This window comes from Lampris incognitus, chromosome 13, assembly GCF_029633865.1.
Source record: "Lampris incognitus isolate fLamInc1 chromosome 13, fLamInc1.hap2, whole genome shotgun sequence".
In the NCBI taxonomy this organism is placed as follows: Eukaryota; Metazoa; Chordata; class Actinopteri; order Lampriformes; family Lampridae; genus Lampris; species Lampris incognitus.
The window spans coordinates 24,420,410-24,440,282 of NC_079223.1; the positions used below are offsets into that span (position 1 = coordinate 24,420,410).

The 19,873-nt window shown below is 43.9% G+C and overlaps 1 protein-coding gene across 4 annotated transcripts in view; it reads right to left on the minus strand.

Annotated features, from left to right (window-relative positions):
* Positions 1 to 75: 75 nt before the first annotated feature.
* LOC130122407 (C-terminal-binding protein 2-like) overlaps positions 76 to 19,873 on the minus strand; it is an 86,884-nt gene continuing 67,086 nt past the window's right edge. For 2 of the 4 annotated variants that reach the window (XM_056291306.1, XM_056291302.1), the window contains exons 3-10: positions 12,022 to 12,166; positions 10,562 to 10,768; positions 8,993 to 9,207; positions 7,093 to 7,223; positions 6,203 to 6,330; positions 4,779 to 4,902; positions 4,375 to 4,449; positions 2,684 to 2,818 (exon numbers count right to left, since the gene is read on the minus strand). In XM_056291306.1, coding sequence (XP_056147281.1) covers positions 4,386 to 4,449; positions 4,779 to 4,902; positions 6,203 to 6,330; positions 7,093 to 7,223; positions 8,993 to 9,207; positions 10,562 to 10,768; positions 12,022 to 12,166 — 1,014 coding nt within the window. In that variant the 3' untranslated portion in view covers positions 2,684 to 2,818; positions 4,375 to 4,385. Of the gene's footprint in view, positions 2,819 to 4,374; positions 4,450 to 4,778; positions 4,903 to 6,202; positions 6,331 to 7,092; positions 7,224 to 8,992; positions 9,208 to 10,561; positions 10,769 to 12,021; positions 12,167 to 19,873 lie in introns of all 4 variants that reach the window. The other 2 variants (XM_056291304.1, XM_056291305.1) reach the window with 1 other exon arrangement.

The following is a 19,873-nucleotide window of genomic DNA, read 5'->3' on the forward strand; positions in this document are numbered from 1 at the left end:
CTCTGGCACTGTAAAAAAGCTGACATACAAATAAAAAAGGTCTACGTTAAACAAAAATGACACAGCTGTCACCATTTCAAAGGGAGTTTATTTACTTTGTGACACAATAGCAAAACAAATGCACTCGCAAGCATGTGCACACACACACCAGTGTTGTAGTCGAGTCACTAAACATCGAGTCCCGAGTCGAGTCTCAAGTCCCCAGTGTTCGAGTCTGAGTCATCAGTGCTCAAGTCCAAGTCCTGAAAGTCCTGGACTCGAGTACTACAACACTGATATATATATATATATATATATATATATATATATATATATATATATATATGACAGCTGTAGATTGCTTATGGCATAAAACAGGCTTGTACTGGCTCAAAGAATTTACATGACTCACTAGATTTTATATATGGTGGCACAGTGGTTAGCGCGGTCGCCTCACAGCAAAAAGGTCCTTGGTTCAAACCCCGGGGTTGTCCAACCTTGGGGGGTCATTCCGGGCCGTCCTCTGTGTGAAGCTCGTATGTTCTCCCCGTGTCTGAGTGGGTTTCCTCCGGGTGCTCTGGTTTCCTCCCACCATCAAAAAGACATGCATGTTAGGGTTAATACTCCTGTCTGTGCCCCTGAGCAAGGCAATGGAAAGAAGAACTGGTGTTGGTCACCAGGCGCTGCAGCTGCTCACTGCTCCTATACAATAGGATGGGTTAAATGCAGAGAACAAATAGATTGTAACCTGTACAATGACAAAATAAAGTGGCTTTCTTATACATATGAAAGACCTTTTTGAATGTCCAACTACTAAGTCTGCATTCTGCTCCATATTAAAGAGATGTTTTTCCACTTAAACAACCGTGCGTCATGCAAAACCCTCGTTTTAGACATTTTACAACAGTTGAAGGTGAAGCACAACCAGCGTCCCACAAATTTCCCAGAGAGGATTATTATTAGAGCAGTATGTTTTATTTATTGTTTGAACTGCACTGTATGCTATAAGTTCACCTTTTACAAGAAACGAATACAAATACTTACACTTTAAAAAAAAAACAAAAAAACAACAAAAGAACCCAAAAAAAAAACAAAAACAACAAAACCAAAAAAAGACAATCTGCTAGCAGCCTTCTCTTGCTAGCATCACAGCTGCTAGAGGGACAGGTGATGTTGTTGCACATCTCCAGCTGAACGTCTTTTATTAAGAGAAGAAAACAAAGAGGAAACTATTAAGACAGGGCGGATCACATAAGACTATGTTTATAAGAACATTTAACAAGGCAATACAAATCTAGTAAGACTGCAAAACCTTGAACACCAAAACATACCTTTTGATATATAAAAATACCACAACGGAGAAAAGGAGGGAGACGTGAAAAGTAAAATTCCAGACTTTTTTTTTTAAATTATTATTATTTGTTTCCTGTTCTGATTCTGGGGGGGAAAAGATACATTTAGCGTTTTTTTTTCCCTTTTTTTTTCCTGAGTCAGTAAGCAATCTGTTTTTTGTTTTTCCCCAAACCATCTCCTGTCTGATTGACTGTCTAGCTGGTGCTGCTACAGTGCATGGTCCTTCTGACGTGGAAACATCACATTTTAGACACGTGTCGTCATGGTGATAACCTGCTATAGCCGCTTCAGATCAATTCAATATTTTGATAAATCACGACAGCAAAATTTACTTGAGGTGATGTATCAGTCAACATACAATATAAAACTAACTACTACCAGCAGTCCTCATTCCCACTTACTGATTTTTATTTATTTATTTATTTATTTTTCATTTTGGTTTATATGGGCAACTTCTCTCATAGGCCAGAATACTCCTACGCCTGCAACTGGAAACCCCCAGTTGTCGCCCTGTATCCTGCATCCTTTCTCTACATTCAGGGGCAACCACCCAGTAGTACGGTGAAAGGCGGGGTGAAGATGGGGGGGGTGCAGATTTCTACGGAAATTGCCAATGCCACTGGTGAGCTAACTTTTCCTAGCTGTCTGACAAGTATACACGCAACCTTAAATTCATTTATTACTCACACCGAAGAACAGAAAGAGATATTATACACTTGCAAGAGGGACACGGAAAATAAGATGGACTGAAGAAATCGGAGGGGGAAAAAATAGTAATAACAACACGGACACATTTGATCCAAAATTAAAAAGTGAGGATGGGGAAAAGGAGGCTTGTCCTGCAACATATGAAGTCATTATCTTTCCAAGCTCTCCTCTGGCCCGATAAGCCAGAGAAGGAGGGGCGGGACATCTGTCCTGCATGTGGTATCGTCAACATGTCCCAGAACTCGGAAGGAATCTCCTGGCAAAACATCTTAATACAAAAAACAAAAAAAAAGAATAACACTTGAGCCAAAGACAATCAAGACGTGAACAGAAAAAAAAATAATTCAGTTGTTCAGAGCATGTAATTGATGGTCAGTTCCAGCCTTAAAGTGGCAGTGCTCATGTGTAATATCCACTGTCCTCACTTGAGTTTGGTTGTTTCATACAAAAACACACGTGAAAGATTGGCTGGCGGGCAGTCTGCTGGTAAGTTCAGGTGGCTAGGTCAAGTATTTCGTTTTAATGGTCATGTGGGTTGTTTGTTGGTTATAGTATTCAATGGGGATTAGCCCATTAACTTCGACTTCAGCAGTCCTATGGCTCGGTCATGTGCTCTCTCATGGGGTCGCCATGTTTTGAGGGTTGATTTGGGGAGGGGGCCTGAGAGGGATGGGTACCAGAGGGCAGAATGTGGTTGATGGGTAAACCCCCAGGCACCATCCCTTCCATTGGCCCAGAGATCCCACCAGGAGCTACGCCCACCATACCAGGGGGGTACCTGCAAAACGGACATAGAAAGGAAGTCAAAAGCATGATCATACACCCAATGACAAATGAACACGTGGATTCAGTAAATATTGGAAAACCACTTAAGAGTGCTTAAAAAATGCCAGTTACCTATTGGTATTAGGTTCATTCATCTAAAATGAAACTATGAAATAACAGTTATTGGATCATTGTCTAAAACATGTTGCTCTTCATTCACAATCCTCTAAACTTTGATTTTTACAATCGACTAAAATATCCAAAGTCAAGGGAGTGACAGCATCACATGAAATCTAAAGACAGTGGTAGGGCAAACAGACAGCAAAAACAGCCAACACAATGTGCTGTGAAACTAATGAAAACAAAAGAAGAAAACGACATGTTGGTTTGCTCACTAAGCATAAATGTTTCGCAGTGATATAAGATGGCGAGGAATATTGCAGCATGGAGGCAAAAGTTAGGAAAGCAAGGGGTTTTAATCTGGGGTGGAACAGGATGAGGTAGGTAGGTGAAATGGGTGGAATGAAAACAGTATTATAAACAAAACTTTGATATAATGTCCTAGTTAAGATACCATGGGTTCAGTATGCAAGCTCAGTCTAATTTAACCAGCCACCCATTGTGCGAGGATCTAATCAAAGCCTGAATCCGGAGGTTTGCATTTTACATCATTCAACGTATCAGGCCCCTCTTTTCTTTTATTTTCCCCCTATTTCTCCCCAATTATACTTGGACGGTCGCTGCTTCACCCCCTCTGCCGATCCTGGGAGGGCTGCATACTACCACATGCCTCCTCCGATACATGTGGAGACGCCAGCCGCTTCTTTTCACCTGACAGTGAGGAGTTTCACCAGGGGGGACGTAGCGTGTGGGAGGCTCACGCTATTCCCCCCAGTCCCCGCCGAACAGCTACCCTGACCGACTAGAGGAGGCGCTAGTGACGCGACCAGGACACATACCCACATCCAGCTTCCCACCCGCAGACATGGCCAATTGTGTCTGTAGGGATGCCCGACCAAGCTGGAGGTAACACGAGGATTCGAATCGGAGATCCCCGTGTTGGCAGACAACGGAATAGACCGCCACGCCACCCGGACACCCAAATCAATTTGTTTTTTTGTATATTTGCCCAATATCACAAATTACAAATTTTAGCTTTAAAATTTTTAAGATTTCGCCAAATAGCATCTTCTTCCTCAACTCTCCCTGAAAATACATCGGATCAGTAAAAACAAAAACTCCCCTTTACTTAATTGATCACCACTTCAGTACCATTCATAACCATTGTGGGACAGAGATACTTATTGTATCTATTTCAGGTCACATATCTCATTTAAAAAAAAGCCTCTGTCATGGATAAAAACTATTACGTTAGGATGTTTTATTTCAGTCATTCTGGTTTGGGGTGGGGCTTGGGGATCCAGTCAGAGGTTCAGTGGGTGCGGTACAGGTGAGTTGGGATATGAAGCACAAATTAACTATAGCTTTCACCGATTTTCACTAACCGTATGCTTTGACCATTGGTGGTAGGGCTCGGCCTATGGGCCAGCAGTAGTAGTATTTATTTACCTGGTTGTGAATTAGGTATATAATTTGTCTTGCATTCCCCCCGTTGCTATGGCCTGTACCATGGTTTGGTTCACTCTGTGTGAGAGAAGCAGTTCAGTCCGGTTGAGACAATATAGAGACTGAGAAATTATTAGTTTGAACTAGCAGGGAGTACAATTCATTTGGGGCAAGTCCTGTGAAAGCCTGATAATGTGCCAGAAAAAAAAGAACCCATCTTTGATATTTAGAAGAAAAAAAAGAAGATAAAATTATGACAAACATATATGTGGAAATGTAGACTACCTCCTCCCCCCGTGTGTTAAAGCTCAGCTAGTGTAGAAAGTGAGCAGCAGGCAGAGAGACTGATGAGCCATACATTTATGTCAGAAGCCTGTTGGGTTTCTTGTGAGTCAGATCCTAGCTACCTGTAGGCGGCGCCATTGAGCTCAGGGTGAACTTGAGGCGGCTGCTGCTCCATCATTCCCCAGGGTGCCGTGGTGACAAAGAACTCCTTATTGACGCAGTTTCGTAGACTGTCGGGGATACGACCTGCATTGGAAATATTGAACAACACTGATGACGCTTAACACGAGGGGTATTGCACTGATTATATGTCAGACTCAATTTCAGTCCGATGCCCTCCATATGACCGGCATATGAAAATGAGACGATCAGCGAGAAGATTAGGTATTGCTGCATCCAAATGCTCATCTCCGGGTCGGATTAACCATGAAATGTGATGAAACAATTTATGACACGCAGAAGGGACGCGTAGCCACAACCGGAGATACATTACCTCATTGCTGCATATCTGGCAAACACCCGTTTTTCCAAAACACCGCTACATCTGTCACTCTTCTCCTCAAAACAAACGGATGCACTACCAGAGGATGAATGTCAATCTTCCCAACAAGAGGCAATGCATATGTGAAATGAAGTTGTCCTTCCATGAAACACTACCGCTTTTATCTACAGCGTCATGCAAAGTTAACAATAATGCAGACTCCTCATAAGGTGACGGTCACTCATGCACGAATGCCGGCGAATGAGCATCTTGTCGTGCTGAATGTGGGCAGTGCAGGATGTGATGCACATGGAAATCAGTTTGCTGTCTTGTAGTCCATTTGAGTGGCTGTGGCTGTCGGTCGCACATGAGCGGTTGTTGGTTTTGCGACGGGAGAATGTACACTGAAGTCCAGAGAAAGACAAATAAATTTTTTTCACTTAATTGTCTCACTTGTACATGTTATCGTAGCTTCATGGACAAATACAGAGGGAGAACATTGGTGTACAAGTTATATTTGTTACCTAGCTTAGCCAAGTTGAGCTTCCTAACAAATACCGCAACATACGAACTGATGTTATTAATACATTTTCCATTGATTTACATTCAATGCCTGTCTCCCAACTCGCTGCCAGCCAGGCAGCACCTCTCTTGCGGGGCAGTTTGTAGTTTTCATGGCAATGTCGTACAATACCGGCTGGTTAGACACAGCAACAATCCAAGTCTCCTCCATCCTGGCTCACTACTACAGCCAATCACAGCTGAGTGGGGTCAACCACATACACTTCTTTGCTATTGGTTGAGGCTGCGGATTCGCTGGTTGAAGTTCACCAAAGTTCAACTCCACGTGAAGCGAAAATGCAAATTTCTTTTGCCACCTGAAGCAAATGTTTCATTCATTCCTTCATGCACGTAGAATGGAAGTGAACAGGAGGTGAATACTCGCCAATTTTAATTTTGCGCATGTGTGACCGCACCCTAACAGCTTTTAACTGTGAATCAATACAGTTAGAGTTTGTGAGTGTTCCTCCCTGTGTGTATGTGGATATGAGGTTGATTGCGTACCTGTGATGGCTCGGCGTATTTCGGTGGCAGCAGCCTCTCTCATCTCCAATGAGGCCTGTTCACTGTACCAGGCGGTGTGGGGTGTACAGATCAAGTTTGGGGCATCCTTCAGGGGACCCTGGGCAAAACTACTCATCCCAAAATGAGAGAAGATCAACAATTATTGTCTTTGCTCATGTTGTGGTTCATTACAGGTGTGCAGAATATGAAATTAACCATGTCTATGTTGATCAATTTCAGTCATCCAGATAGTGAAATACCCAGGAGAGGTTCAAATGTGTTCACTTTTCACAAATTGAACAGAATTAACCTCTCCTGATTATGAAATCATGTATGAAGCTCATTCATCCATTCATTCATTACTCATTCATTATCCAAACAGCTTATCCTTACTCAGGGTCGTGGGGATGCTGGAGCCTATCCCAGCAGTCATTGGGCGGCAGGCGGGGAGACACCCTGGACAAGCCGCCAGGCCATCACAAGGCCCACAGACACACACACACACACACATTCACACCTAGGGACAATTTAGTACGGCTGATTCACCTGACCTGCATGCCTTTGGACTGTGGGAGAAAACCGGAGCACCCGGAGGAAACCCACACAGACACGAGGAGAACATGCAAACTCCACACAGAGGATGACCTGGGATGACCCCCAAGGTTGGACTACCCCGGGGCTCGGACCCAGGACTTTCTTGCTGTGAGGCGACCATGCTAACCACTGCGCCACCATGCTGCCCAAGTATGAAGTTAAGTACGGTAAAACTGATTCACTGCAATCATTTAACTGGTCTATTTCAACTGGTACAGCACCGACTCGGTTTTTGTTAAATGGTTCAATGCCAGTTCAATGAAAAGCTGAAATCAAGGAACAATGTGTATATCTACCTGAAGGGTTCTGATTCATGGACATCCAGGGCAGCCCCCCGTATTCTGCCCTCCTTCAGGGCCTGAGCCAGGGCTTTCTCATCCACTAGGCCCCCCCTTGCCGAGTTGACCAGGAAAGCACCCTGACGCATCTACACACCCATGGTTCACACAGAGACAAAGACCCATAGGTGACCCACGTTACTAAAAAAGCCAATTTTGTTACAGCATTTAGTGTATGACAGCAATTGTGGGCTTTAGGCGCTGTGCCCAGAGGTGCCCAACATCAGCTGAATATAATACTGAGAGAAATGGAGCAGAAACGACTTTTCCAAGACTGACGGGGAAAAGAACAAAATTTGAAAAAAGAGAAATAACAGCAATAACAGGAGAATAACAACATCGCTCATTGGAGGGAAGAAAATAAGAATCATTCAGATGACTGTAATCTCATTTTAAGTGAAGCAAGGATTAAGGCAGTGACAATGTAAATGTGTCGATGCACAAAGATGCTGAACTACTCGACTCGCTGTTTCGAAAGCAGACGGCACAATTCTTTGTGAACTAGATATGGCCCCATGCTTCAGAGACTCAAACCACGGATGACGTCAAGAGGTCATACGAGGGATGCAGTTCACAGATTGTACTGTGGGTGGCAGTGGTAACCACCAGTAGATAATGAGACTGCATAGGGTGACACAAAGTCGAAATGCAGGGCAAACATTAAAAATCTGCAGGACGACGCCAGACAGATTTATACTGTCGGTTCTTTATGGCTTACCAATGCAAAAAGTTATAAAACTTTAACATAACATGAACTGAATTTAAACACATTTATATCACACTTGTCATTATACTTTTGCCCACAAGTAAGCACATGACAGTTTATAATATGCTTCAAAATCAAATTGGAAAATAAATTGCTATGGGCATGACCAATGGTAAGTAATAAGAGTGGTCTTCAACTATGTACCTTCTTGGTGTGTTTGTTTTTTGACAAAAGAGCATGTTAATGTATGACAAATTTAACTACAATATAAGACAGTAGAAATGTCCAAGCAGAGAATGTCAGAGATTATTATTATTGGATGATAATCAGAATTGATTTGATGTTGAAATGGAGAAACTTGTACGTTTTTTATTTTACCTGAAAGTGTGTGTGTGTGTGTGTGTGTGTGTGTGTGTGTGTGTGTGTGTGTAGGGGGGGGGTCTCAGTATGTGGCACATGGGCAAAAGGGTTAAAATGTTGTCCATTACAACATAAAGTGGGACACCTGGTCATCTTTTTTCTGATTTCCCCCCCCCCCCCTTTTTCTCAACATTGAGCCTGGCCAATCACCCTGCTCTCCGAGCCGTCCCGGTCGCTGCTCCACCCCCTCTGCCGAGCAGAGGAGGGCTGCAGACTACCACATGCCTCCTCCAATACATGTGGAGTCACCAGCCGCTTTATTACACCTGACAGTGAGGAGTTTTTCCAGGGGGACATAGCATGTGGGAGGATCACGCTATTCCCCTCAGTTCCCCCTCCCCCCCGAACAGGCGCCCCGACCGACCAGAGGAGGCGCTAGTGCAGTGACCAGGGCACATACCCACAGCCGGCTTCCCACCGGACCAATTGTGTCTTTAGGGACGCCCGACCAAGCCAGAGGTAACACAGGGATTTGAACAGGCGATCCCCATGTTGGTAGGCAACAAAATAGACCGCTACGCTACCTGGACACCTGGTCACCTTAAGACTGCACAATCATATTAGTCATATGCTGTCTATATGTCAGTGGAAGAGGAGAGGTAGACAGGAAATGAGGGGGAGAGAGAGGTATGACATGCAACATAGGTTGCCAGCTAGAATCGAACCGGCGACATTGTAACCATGTGATATGTGCTATAACCATTTGGCTATGGAGGTACCCCTGTCGCTTGCCTGTTTGATAGTGAAGTCATTGATGAGGTGATGGTTGTGTTCATTCAGGTTGCAGTGGAGGGAGACGCAGTCACTCTGGTACAGCAGGTCCTGGAGGGTGTAGACACGCTGGACGCCCAACGAGCGCTCCAGGCCGTCCTGCAGGTAGGGGTCATAGAAGATGACATTGAAGCCAAACACTTTGGCTCGCACTGCGACTGCCTGGCCCGAACGACCTGGGTGAGAAGGGAAAAACGTAGGATGAAGGGAAAACATAAATAAAGTGATAGCTGCACATTTTGTTTTTTAATATTTTATTTCATTTTGTATCCTTGCCAAATACACTAAAACGCTGTGCAAAGTGACGACTACAGTGTCCTGTATAATCTTTGATTAGACAGTATCGAAATTCCTGACTGTTATCAATGGGTACTGCTAGCTAGGAAGCCAAAGAGCAAGCTTTTGACAAGTGGTATGTGTTGTCTTCAGCAAGGAAAGATAAAAAAAATAGGATTTTCTTTAAAACTGAATGTTCATTACAGACACTTTCCACTTCTACAGAAAAAAAAAGTGAAAAGGAAAGTAAAATTTAATATATCAGGGTATCCTAAGGCAGAAACTAAGGCAGTCCTGAGACCATGTTTCTACAAAACACTCACCAGGTGAGTTCATCTCACCTGGTGAGTATATAGACAATAGAGTATATATAAATATAAACAACATGGATGGATCAGAGGTCTTAACATCACCATTCTTATCTTAAGAAACTGTAGGTGAAGCAGACCCTGCTGGCTTACAGAAGCTGAGATTGTATCACATCACTGCACACGTTTAAAGCTAAAATTCAGGATTTTTCTCCATTAATAGTTATTTCAACCATCTGGACCATGGGGTCAGGTTACACAACACTAACTGACATCTTTACAATGGCTGAAGACAGTCTCTATATACCACTGCTGAAAACGTTGGTCAGTGTCAAACACATTTCTACTCAGGACTGAAACGGGGTGAAGATGTGGCAATGCTTCTGTTGGACAGGTAATTATATAATAAATACTACAATACAACAGTGTCCCCATATAGTAGGATGTAGTTTGTAATACATTAGATTTATTGTGTTAGCTTTAGATTCGAGGATACCACATTTACAATGGTGGGAACTGTAGTGCTGAGCTGATGACAAACAATCAACAATGGTTTCTACACATTGTAATTATCACTGGCATAGTGGGGGACAGAGCAGGGAAATCACAGATTTCAACTTTAAGTACAAGCTTATGCTGCCCTGTTAGCTGTGCAAGCTCTGCCATGTATTTCTTGCTACTTTTTTTATTGTCTCTATCTGCTAATAAATTGCTTGAGGTGGATGATTCGTCCCCCCCCCCCTTCTGCAGTGTGAGACAAAGATGAGAGGGTCAGATTCGGTCATCAATTTTAAAGCTAAGCCTCGAGCACAAACACTCCCACATACGCTGACCTGTGCTCTTTTGCACTCCATAAACTCTTCCAGGTAATGCTTTACAAGCTTGTTTAAGTTACAAATCATTCAGCTCCCTGCAACAGATACCCCGGGTAAGTCATATAGCTCACCAAAGCCGATGAGCCCAAGCGTCTCGCCCCGGATCCTGGCCGCTCCCGACGCCACCTCGCGGATCTGCTCCACGCTCTGGACCCGGGTGCCCTCCCGGAGAGCCTGGTAGAGCCAGGTGTTTCGCCGGTACAAGTTGAGAATGTGACAAAGCGTCGAGTCTGCCGTTTCTTCTACAGCTGCTGAGGGGATGTTACACACCGCAATGCCTGGACAAGAAGGAGGCATAAAATGATGAGAACAAAGAGCGAAGGTCAAATACCCACACTGAAAGTGTTCTGTAGCTGACACTGAGCGCTGACCGACTGCGGGGGGCAAAGAGACCATTTCCCAACAGGGATGAACAAAGTTTCCCATTACAGAAGATATTTGGGAAGTGTCCCGTTTGTAAATAAAATGCTATATGTACTGAATTACTTGCTGTAGAGTCATGTATGTCTTCAGAGCACTATTGCCTGGGATAAAGGGATGGTAAATGGTTATTATTGCTTTTAAAAGCATATATGTCATTTTTTTTCCTCCTCAATTATATCTGGCCAATTACCCCGCTTTTACGAGCTGTCCCGGTCGCTGCTCCACCCCCTCTGCCGATCCGGTGAGGGCTGCAGACTACCACATCTCCTCTGATAAATGTGGAGTCGCCAGCCGCTTCTTTTCACCTGACAGTGAGGAGTTTTGCCAGGGGATGTAGCGCATGGGAGGATCATGCTATTCCCCCCCAGCCCCCAAACAGGCACTCCGACTGACCAGAGGAGGTGCTAGTGCAGCGACCAGGACACATACCCATATCCGGCTTCCCACCCGCAGACATGGCCAATTGTGTCTGTAGGGACGCCCGACCAACCCAGAGGTAACACGGGGATTCGAACCGGCGATCCCCGTGTTGGTAGGCAACAGAATAGACCTCTACGCTACCTGACATCAGAGGACTTAAATGACACTAATGAGGATTATGACCCTTAAACCTGTGCTGGCAGCAAGTATATGCCCCAAAACTGATTGAAAATGTTTTAAGAAGAGTTTGTTAACCTACTTTCTGTTCAGCGTTTGCATTAACTCGCATTACATTGCAGATGATTTTGTATTGCTTATTTGATCATCTTAATGACCTATTGTGCATACATAGAGTCAGTATGGTTTGGCCTCTTCATACAGCTCTTCTCTGTTCACAGCATTTTTTTTTACAACATATAAACGGATATTTTCTTTTTTTGCTATAGATATGATAGTCAAATGGCTCTTTGGCCGTACAGTAATGATAAATGGGAAGTGAGGCTTGGTTCTCAAGTAACTGGTGTAGAAAACGCAATATGCTCAAAAAATGAGAATCACGACAGTAACTGTGACCATCTCTTGCTTGTCATTCTCAGCATATTTATATTCAAATTCTTTTTCTCTATCAACCTGTTTGTATTTGTCCCCCCCCTTTTTTTTTTACATTCGTTTACACCATCTTTCTCACCTAGTTCCCCAGCGGCCTTGATGTCAATGTTGTCATAGCCGCTGCCGATACGGATGATGATGCGTAAGGCCTTGAACTTCTCCAGGTCTTCTCTGGTGAGAGTGATGGTGTGGTACATCATGGCCCCCACCGCCTCATTCAGCACCTGGGTGACAGGGAAAGAAATGGGCAAGCACCTTGAGCATCATCTCTCTGATCATCTTGTATGACATTTTTATCACAATTTGCCCCACTAGGGCGTCCAGGTAGAGTAGCGGTCTATTCCGTTGCCTACCAACACGGGATCGCCGGTTCGAATCCCCGTGTTACCTCCGGCTTGGTCGGGCGTCCCTACAGACACAATTGGCTGTGTCTGCAGGTGGGAAGCCGGATGTGGGGTATGTGTCCTGGTCGCTGCACTAGTGTCTCCTCTGGGGGGAATAGTGTGATCCTCCCACATGCTAAAGCCCCCTGGCGAAACGCCTCACTGTCGTGTGAAAAGAAGTGGCTGACGACTCCACATGTATCGGATGAGGCATGTGGTAGTCTGCAGCTCTCTCCAGATTGGCAGAGGGGGTGGAGCAGCGACCGGGATGGCTCGGAAGAGTGGGGTAATTGGCCAAGTAAATTGGGGAGAAAAAAGGGAACACCCCCCCCCAAAAAAAGAAGATAATTTGCCCCACTGCAATGTTCCCAATGTCATATTTAGCTGGGTAGGTCCTCCCCAGCTAGAAAAACAGAACACAATTAAAGTTTGTCTTCTAGCCTTTTGCTCGGCTGCCCCAAATTAGTTGGCAACATAGTCCATATCTCTTTCCTTTAGCCAATTCTGTTTGGACATGCAAAGAATTTGACTAAATGGGTTGCTTGCATAAAACACAACACCATGAAGTGGATTATCTAACCCGAGCAGGCCAAGGAAGCAAATAAAATCAGGGACCAGCAGGTCTTGTGTGTGCTGTACTGTTAAACAGAATGGTGCATGACAGTACAGGTCTTCTCTGTAATGCAAAACGAAATGTAATAAGGACAAAAATAGGAGAAAAAAAAACTGCAAACAGTGGGGCACTGCTTTTCGTATATTAAAAAAACAGAAAAAAATAACAACTAAATAATAAGTATACTGTCTGTAAGTGTATGACAAATACAGCCAGTGTCGGCTGAGCATAACAAATTGACTGAGTAGTATGAAGTTGGTGCTAGATAGCAGGAAGGAAGTAGAGTGTTAATGTCCTTTAATGTCCATGAAGGTGTAGAGGGCTAAGGGCAACAGAGGAAGGTGATTGGGGGTACAGCTTAGATATGGATGGAGACCACTGCTTGGTGGAAGAAGTTACTTATGTGCTTGGTTGTGTCAGGTTTAATTGTTTGGCATTGTTACCATGAGGGGGCAGCTTGGAACGTGTGGTGGCCAGGGTGAGGGGTCAGTGATGATTGCCCTCCCGGACCTGGGGTCACCGAGGTCCTGGAGGGCAGGTAGGTTGGGGCCAATGATCTTCTTCACTGAGTGGATTTTGTATTGCTTTACAGCACCCTGGTCCACATGATGTTAAGCGTAATCGTCAAAGAGCTACTAAAACAGGTTTTGCACAGGGTTTGGGAGCCAACCCTGGATTCGGAAGCTCAGCCCTCATGTGTACAGAGGGATTTTACAGTTCATCTCTCCCATCATCTCACTCAACAAATAAATAAGTCTTAATTCGTGTGTTATTTATTTTATTTTTATAATAATTAAAAATACATATAGATTGAATTGCCCCCAAGATTATATATAATATTGTTTGTGTGTGTGTGTGTGTGTGTGTGTGTGTGTGTGTGTGTGTGTGTGTGTGTGTGTGTGTATATATATACACTACCGTTCAAAAGTTTGGGATCACATTGAAATGTCCATATTTTTGAAGGAAAAGCACTGTACTTTTCAATGAAGATAACTTTAAACTAGTCTTAACTTTAAAGAAATACACTCTATACATTGCTAATGTGGTAAATGACTATTCTAGCTGCAAATGTCTGGTTTTTGGTGCAATATCTACATAGGTGTATAGAGGCCCATTTCAAGCAACTATCACTCCAGTGTTCTAATGGTACAATGTGTTTGCTCATTGGCTCAGAAGGCTAATTGATGATTAGAAAACCCTTGTGCAATCATGTTCACAAATCTGAAAACAGTTTAGCTCGTTACAGAAGCTACAAAACTGACCTTCCTTTGAGCAGATTGAGTTTCTGGAGCATCACATTTGTGGGGTCAATTAAACGCTCAAAATGGCCAGAAAAAGAGAACTTTCATCTGAAACTCGACAGTCTATTCTTGTTCTTAGAAATGAAGGCTATTCCATGCGAGAAATTGCTAAGAAATTGAAGATTTCCTACACCGGTGTGTACTACTCCCTTCAGAGGACAGCACAAACAGGCTCTAACCAGAGTAGAAAAAGAAGTGGGAGGCCGCGTTGCACAACTGAGCAAGAAGATAAGTACATTAGAGTCTCTAGTTTGAGAAACAGACGCCTCACAGGTCCCCAACTGGCATCTTCATTAAATAGTACCCGCAAAACACCAGTGTCAACATCTACAGTGAAGAGGCGGCTGCGGGATTCTGGGCTTCAGGGCAGAGTGGCAAAGAAAAAGCCATATCTGAGACTGACCAATAAAAGAAAAAGATTAAGATGGGCAAAAGAACACAGACATTGGACAGAGGAAGACTGGAAAAAAGTGTTGTGGACGGATGAATCCAAGTTTGAGGTGTTTGGATCACAAAGAAGAACGTTTGTGAGACGCAGAACAAATGAAAAGATGCTGGAAGAATGCCTGACGCCATCTGTTAAGCATGGTGGAGGTAATGTGATGGTCTGGGGTTGCTTTGGTGCTGGTAAGGTGGGAGATTTGTACAGGGTAAAAGGGATTCTGAATAAGGAAGGCTATCACTCCATTTTGCAACGCCATGCCATACCCAGTGGACAGCGCTTGATTGGAGCCAATTTCATCCTACAACAGGACAATGACCCTAAACACACCTCCAAATTGTGCAAGAACTATTTAGAGCAGAAGCAGGCAGCTGGTATTCTATCGGTAATGGAGTGGCCAGCGCAGTCACCAGATCTGAACCCCATTGAGCTGTTGTGGGAGCAGCTTGACCGTATGGTACGCAAGAAGTGCCCATCCAACCAATCCAACTTGTGGGAGCTGCTTCTGGAAGCGTGGGGTGCAATTTCTCCAGATTACCTCAACAAATTAACAGCTAGAATGCCAAAGGTCTGCAATGCTGTAATTGCTGCAAATGGAGGATTCTTTGACGAAAGCAAAGTTTGATGTAAAAAAAATCTTATTTCAAATACAAATCATTATTTCTAACCTTGTCAATGTCTTGACTCTATTTTCTATTCATTTCACAACATATGGTGGTGAATAAGTGTGACTTTTCATGGAAAACACAAAATTGTTTGGGTGATCCCAAACTTTTGAACGGTAGTGTTTATATATATATTTTTTTAAGGGGCTGATGGGCACCACCCTCCGGTAGGTGACCTAGGTGACCACTTGCCTATGCCCAGAAATGCCCCTAGGCGTAGTGAATGGGCCCTCCACCAATCAGAGGGCTCAGGATTAAAGCTCCCATTCAGCAAGCAACCACCCTGCTGAAGTGTAAGTCAATGTATTTACTGATACATCAATATATCAGTAAAGACTGATATGACTCGTGTATCTTATTTTCTAGTATCTAGTAATTGCTGTTGCTGCTCCTTTTGTGTTGTGCCTTTCTCTCATTATTTCTCCAAAGTGAAAGTCTCCCTAGCATGCCTGTCTCCCTCTCTGCTAGATGCTCAAATACAACCAACTAACCAACTTTCTGTGTGTTCCAGTCTACCACCAAAACAGAGGAATGGGCTAACGCTGGGTTTCACAAGAACGGTAGATAACCTGATAGAAGTGAAGCAATATGCAAAACATGTCGAGCAGCAGTGAAATATACAGGTAGCACGACTAATCTGGCTAGATGCGACATCATGGATTCACTGTGGGCCAGTCAAGGAGAGACAGGGTTTTTACATTGTTAACAGAGGAGGAGATTATTTAGAGTTGCATGGATTTTCATGTTTTACTACCAACAAATGAGATTTCAAACAGGATGTTTTGGGTTTTTTTTTTGGAATGTTCCCCCTTTTCTCTCCCCAATCGTATCCAGCCAACTACCCCACTCTTCCAAGCCGTCCCAGTCACTGCTCCACCCCCTCTGCTGATTCAGGGAGGGCTGCAGACTACCACATGCCTCCTCCGATACATGTGGAGTTGCCAGCCGCTTCTTTTCACCTGACAGTAATGAGTTTCGCCAGGGGAATGTAGCACATGGGAGGATTATGCTATTCCCCCCAGTGCCCCCTCCCCCCCTGAACAGGCACCCTGACCGACCACAGGAGGTGCTAGTGCAGCAACCAGGACACATACCCACATCCGGCTTACGACACGCAGACATGGCCATTTGTGTCTTTTGGGACATCCGACACAGCCGGGGGTAACATGGGTATTCGAACCGGCAATCCCTGTGTTGGTAGGCAATGGAATAGACCGCCACGCTACCCAGACGCCCCCCCAAATAGGATGTTAACACCTCCCTCTCCCATTACTGGATTGAGGAGATATATGAATAGATGACCTATTAGGATTTCTTCTTGCAACCAGTCACAAAAATGTTTGCACTATTGCATCGCACTGTATTGAATTTCATCATGTTGCAACCCATCATACTGTATCAAGAAAGAACTGAATCGAATTGCATCAATCTTTTGACTTCTTGAAACGTATCAAGATGCATTGGATCATTAATACGACACAAATCAAAACTTCTCTGATGGTAAGATGCAGACCCTAGTTGGTGTTGTGTGTGTGTGGGGGGGGGGGTTTGTTCATATTGTTGTCATAATTATCAAATTCGGGTTTTCAGATGGATCTTCCAAAAAAAAAAAAAATAGAGATTCATTATTTTTTTAGTATGCTCTTTGGTCAATATGAATTGGCTTATTTATGCAGCCTTGAATTCACTTTCCATGATGCCCGAACCAAGTTGATATTTGTTTTATTTAAATGCTAAAACATTTAGGCATGCCCTGAAATATGTGTAAGTGGATGAACGTGCGTGCGTGCGTGTGTGTGTGTGTGTGTGTGTGTCCATTTCTAATGTGTGCTTGCAAGTGTTGCATTTTGTCACAATCCATGTATTCTGACTATATGCAAACAAGGTTCGAGTGCGATGCAGGCAGGACCATAAAGTAGACTGACAGCTGCTCAGGTACCCATAAAGAATAGTAAGTGGCCCTTGGAGGTCTCTGTGGGTAAATAACAGGTTTAAATTAACATCCGACTAAATGCATCAGCCTGACCCAGCCAGATTATCATAGCCATGAAGCTCCATATAATACTTTTATTGGAACGAGAAGGAGTCAGCGCTAAATGCTAATTTCAAGGTTAAAACTCTCCTTCTGCATTCATCTCATTACTTACTACGCGCTAGCTATGCTAGTAAATAGCAGTCTGGGCTGGAGATAATGCTGCCCAGTGGGAAATGGCATGGCAATGTAATGGATAGTTAAAGAACAGGAATGTGGCAATTTGCATCCAGGGGTTTATCAGGTTATTTGTTCTTGTGAAAAAACATTTTGGCCCTTGTTAATCTCTTCCCGTCTTCCACTTTTTATTATCATGTCAGAGGCTTCACTTCACAAATCGCAGGTCCGATTTTTTTTTCTTCTTATCATGACTAATGCTCACACACTATAATTTTTGAATATTAGGATACGGCTCTATCTGCTTTCGGTAAGTTGACTCCAAACTTAGGTAACTTGCTACAAAACAACACAGAGTTTTCTTTGGTATGCTGTTTGACTTTTAAGTGCACACGATACCACACAACAGAGACATTTCCAATTTTTTGACAGTGGGTGTACAATGTGTGTATGTGTTATAGGCTGTAAGAGCCATGCCAGTATCTGTGCTACCAGACGGGACCTGTTGGTAATGTGTTCAGTTTGAGAACATCTTAGTGGACAGAATCAGGGTTGCCAGATTTGGTTGGGTGCCTGGAGTGAGATTTTATTTTTTCCATGCAGGAGCATGTGCCTGCGCATGTGTACATCAATTTGTTAGACTGCTTAATAAGCTTTAATATTAATTAATGTGCCTGCACATGTTCACATCAATTGATAGACTGCTTAATAAGCCTTAACATTAATTAAACTATAGTTCATAGTTTTAAGTACGTACACTAATACGATGCAGCATCGAAATGCTAACAGTCTAGGTCTTGTTTGCAAAGGTGAAAACACAGCAGGCCTTAGAATGTAATTCTGTTATCAACCTTCTCATAATGGGAGTGCTGATCTAGGATCAACCTCACAATTTACATCACAGAGAATAGGGATCGGACATAAAAGGAGAAACCTTACCCTAAGCCCTATTCGGAAAGGATTCGTTTCTCCGGGGGGGAGGTCAATTGTTTTTCTTCATGCAGGCTACCACAGATATCAGTGATTTTAAACCCACCTGGATCAATCATGTCTGTGTTTTTATGGACCACTTCGGTGAAAATTACAGAGCAAATTACCTACAGTTTTTCCTCAGACTCAAGGCTACTCTGACAACTATGCCGTCTGGATTGAAACCTACAGAATGTGTTTTTTTTTAAAGACCCCCCCCCCTCTTTTTCTCCCTAATTGTCAGTTGTATCCGTCCAATTACCCCACTCTTCTGAGTCATCCCGGTCATTGCTCCATCCCCTCTGCCAATCTGGGGAGGGCTGCAGACTACCACATGCCTCCTCCAATACATGTGGAGTCGCCAGTCGCTTCTTTTCACCTCACAGTGATGAGTTTCACCAGGGGGATGTAGCACATGGAAGTATCATGCTATTCTGCAATGATGTTTAGGTAGGTGGCACATGTCAAATTGGTGTCCACATTAATGGCCAGACCCAGGGCTTCCCAGCAGAACACTGCCCAAGAGCATCATACTGCCTCCACCGGCTTGTCGTCTTCCCACAGCGCATCCTGGTGCCATCACTTCCCCAGGTAAACGGTGCACATGTACATGGCCATCCACGTGATCTAAAGAAAATGGGACTCATCGGACCAGGCGACCTTCCACTGCTCGAAGATCCAGTTCCGACACTCGTGTGCCCATTGTAGGCGATTCTGACAGTGGACAGGGGTCATCATAGGCACTCTGACTGGTCTATGGCTACGCAGCTCCATACGCAGCAGGGTGCGATGCACTGTGTATTGTGTCAAATTCCTCTGATAACAATCATTAGAATTTTCTGTGACTTGTGTCACAGAAGACCTTCTGTCGTTTCAGACCAGAAAGGCTAGCCTTCACTGCCCTCACGCATCGATGAGCCTTGGGCACTCAACACCCTGTCGCAGGTTTGTTATTTGTCCCTCCTTGGACCACTGTCAGTAGGTACTCACTACTGCTGACCAGGAGCACCCCACAAGCCTTACCGTTTCAAACATGTTCTGACCCTGTCATCTATCTGGCCATAACAAATTGGCCCTTGTCAAAGTCGCACGCCTGCCCTTTTCTCCTGCATCCAACATGTTGACTACAAGAACTGATTGTTTGCTTACCATCTAATCTACCCAGACCTTGACATGTGCCCTTGTTTGGAGATGATAAACGTTATTAGGGTCACCTTTGAGTGGTCATAAAGTTTTGGCTCATCAGTGTAGTTTTGCATGAGGATTTGTTTGCAGCACATGAGAGCATGACACAGGACCCGCAAGTGTGAATCTTATGACCAAAAGCGTGAGAGTTGGCATCTTTGCAGAGTGGCATTGGTGTGTGTGTATATGGGACAAGTGATAGAAAGAAAAATAAAAAAGATAAT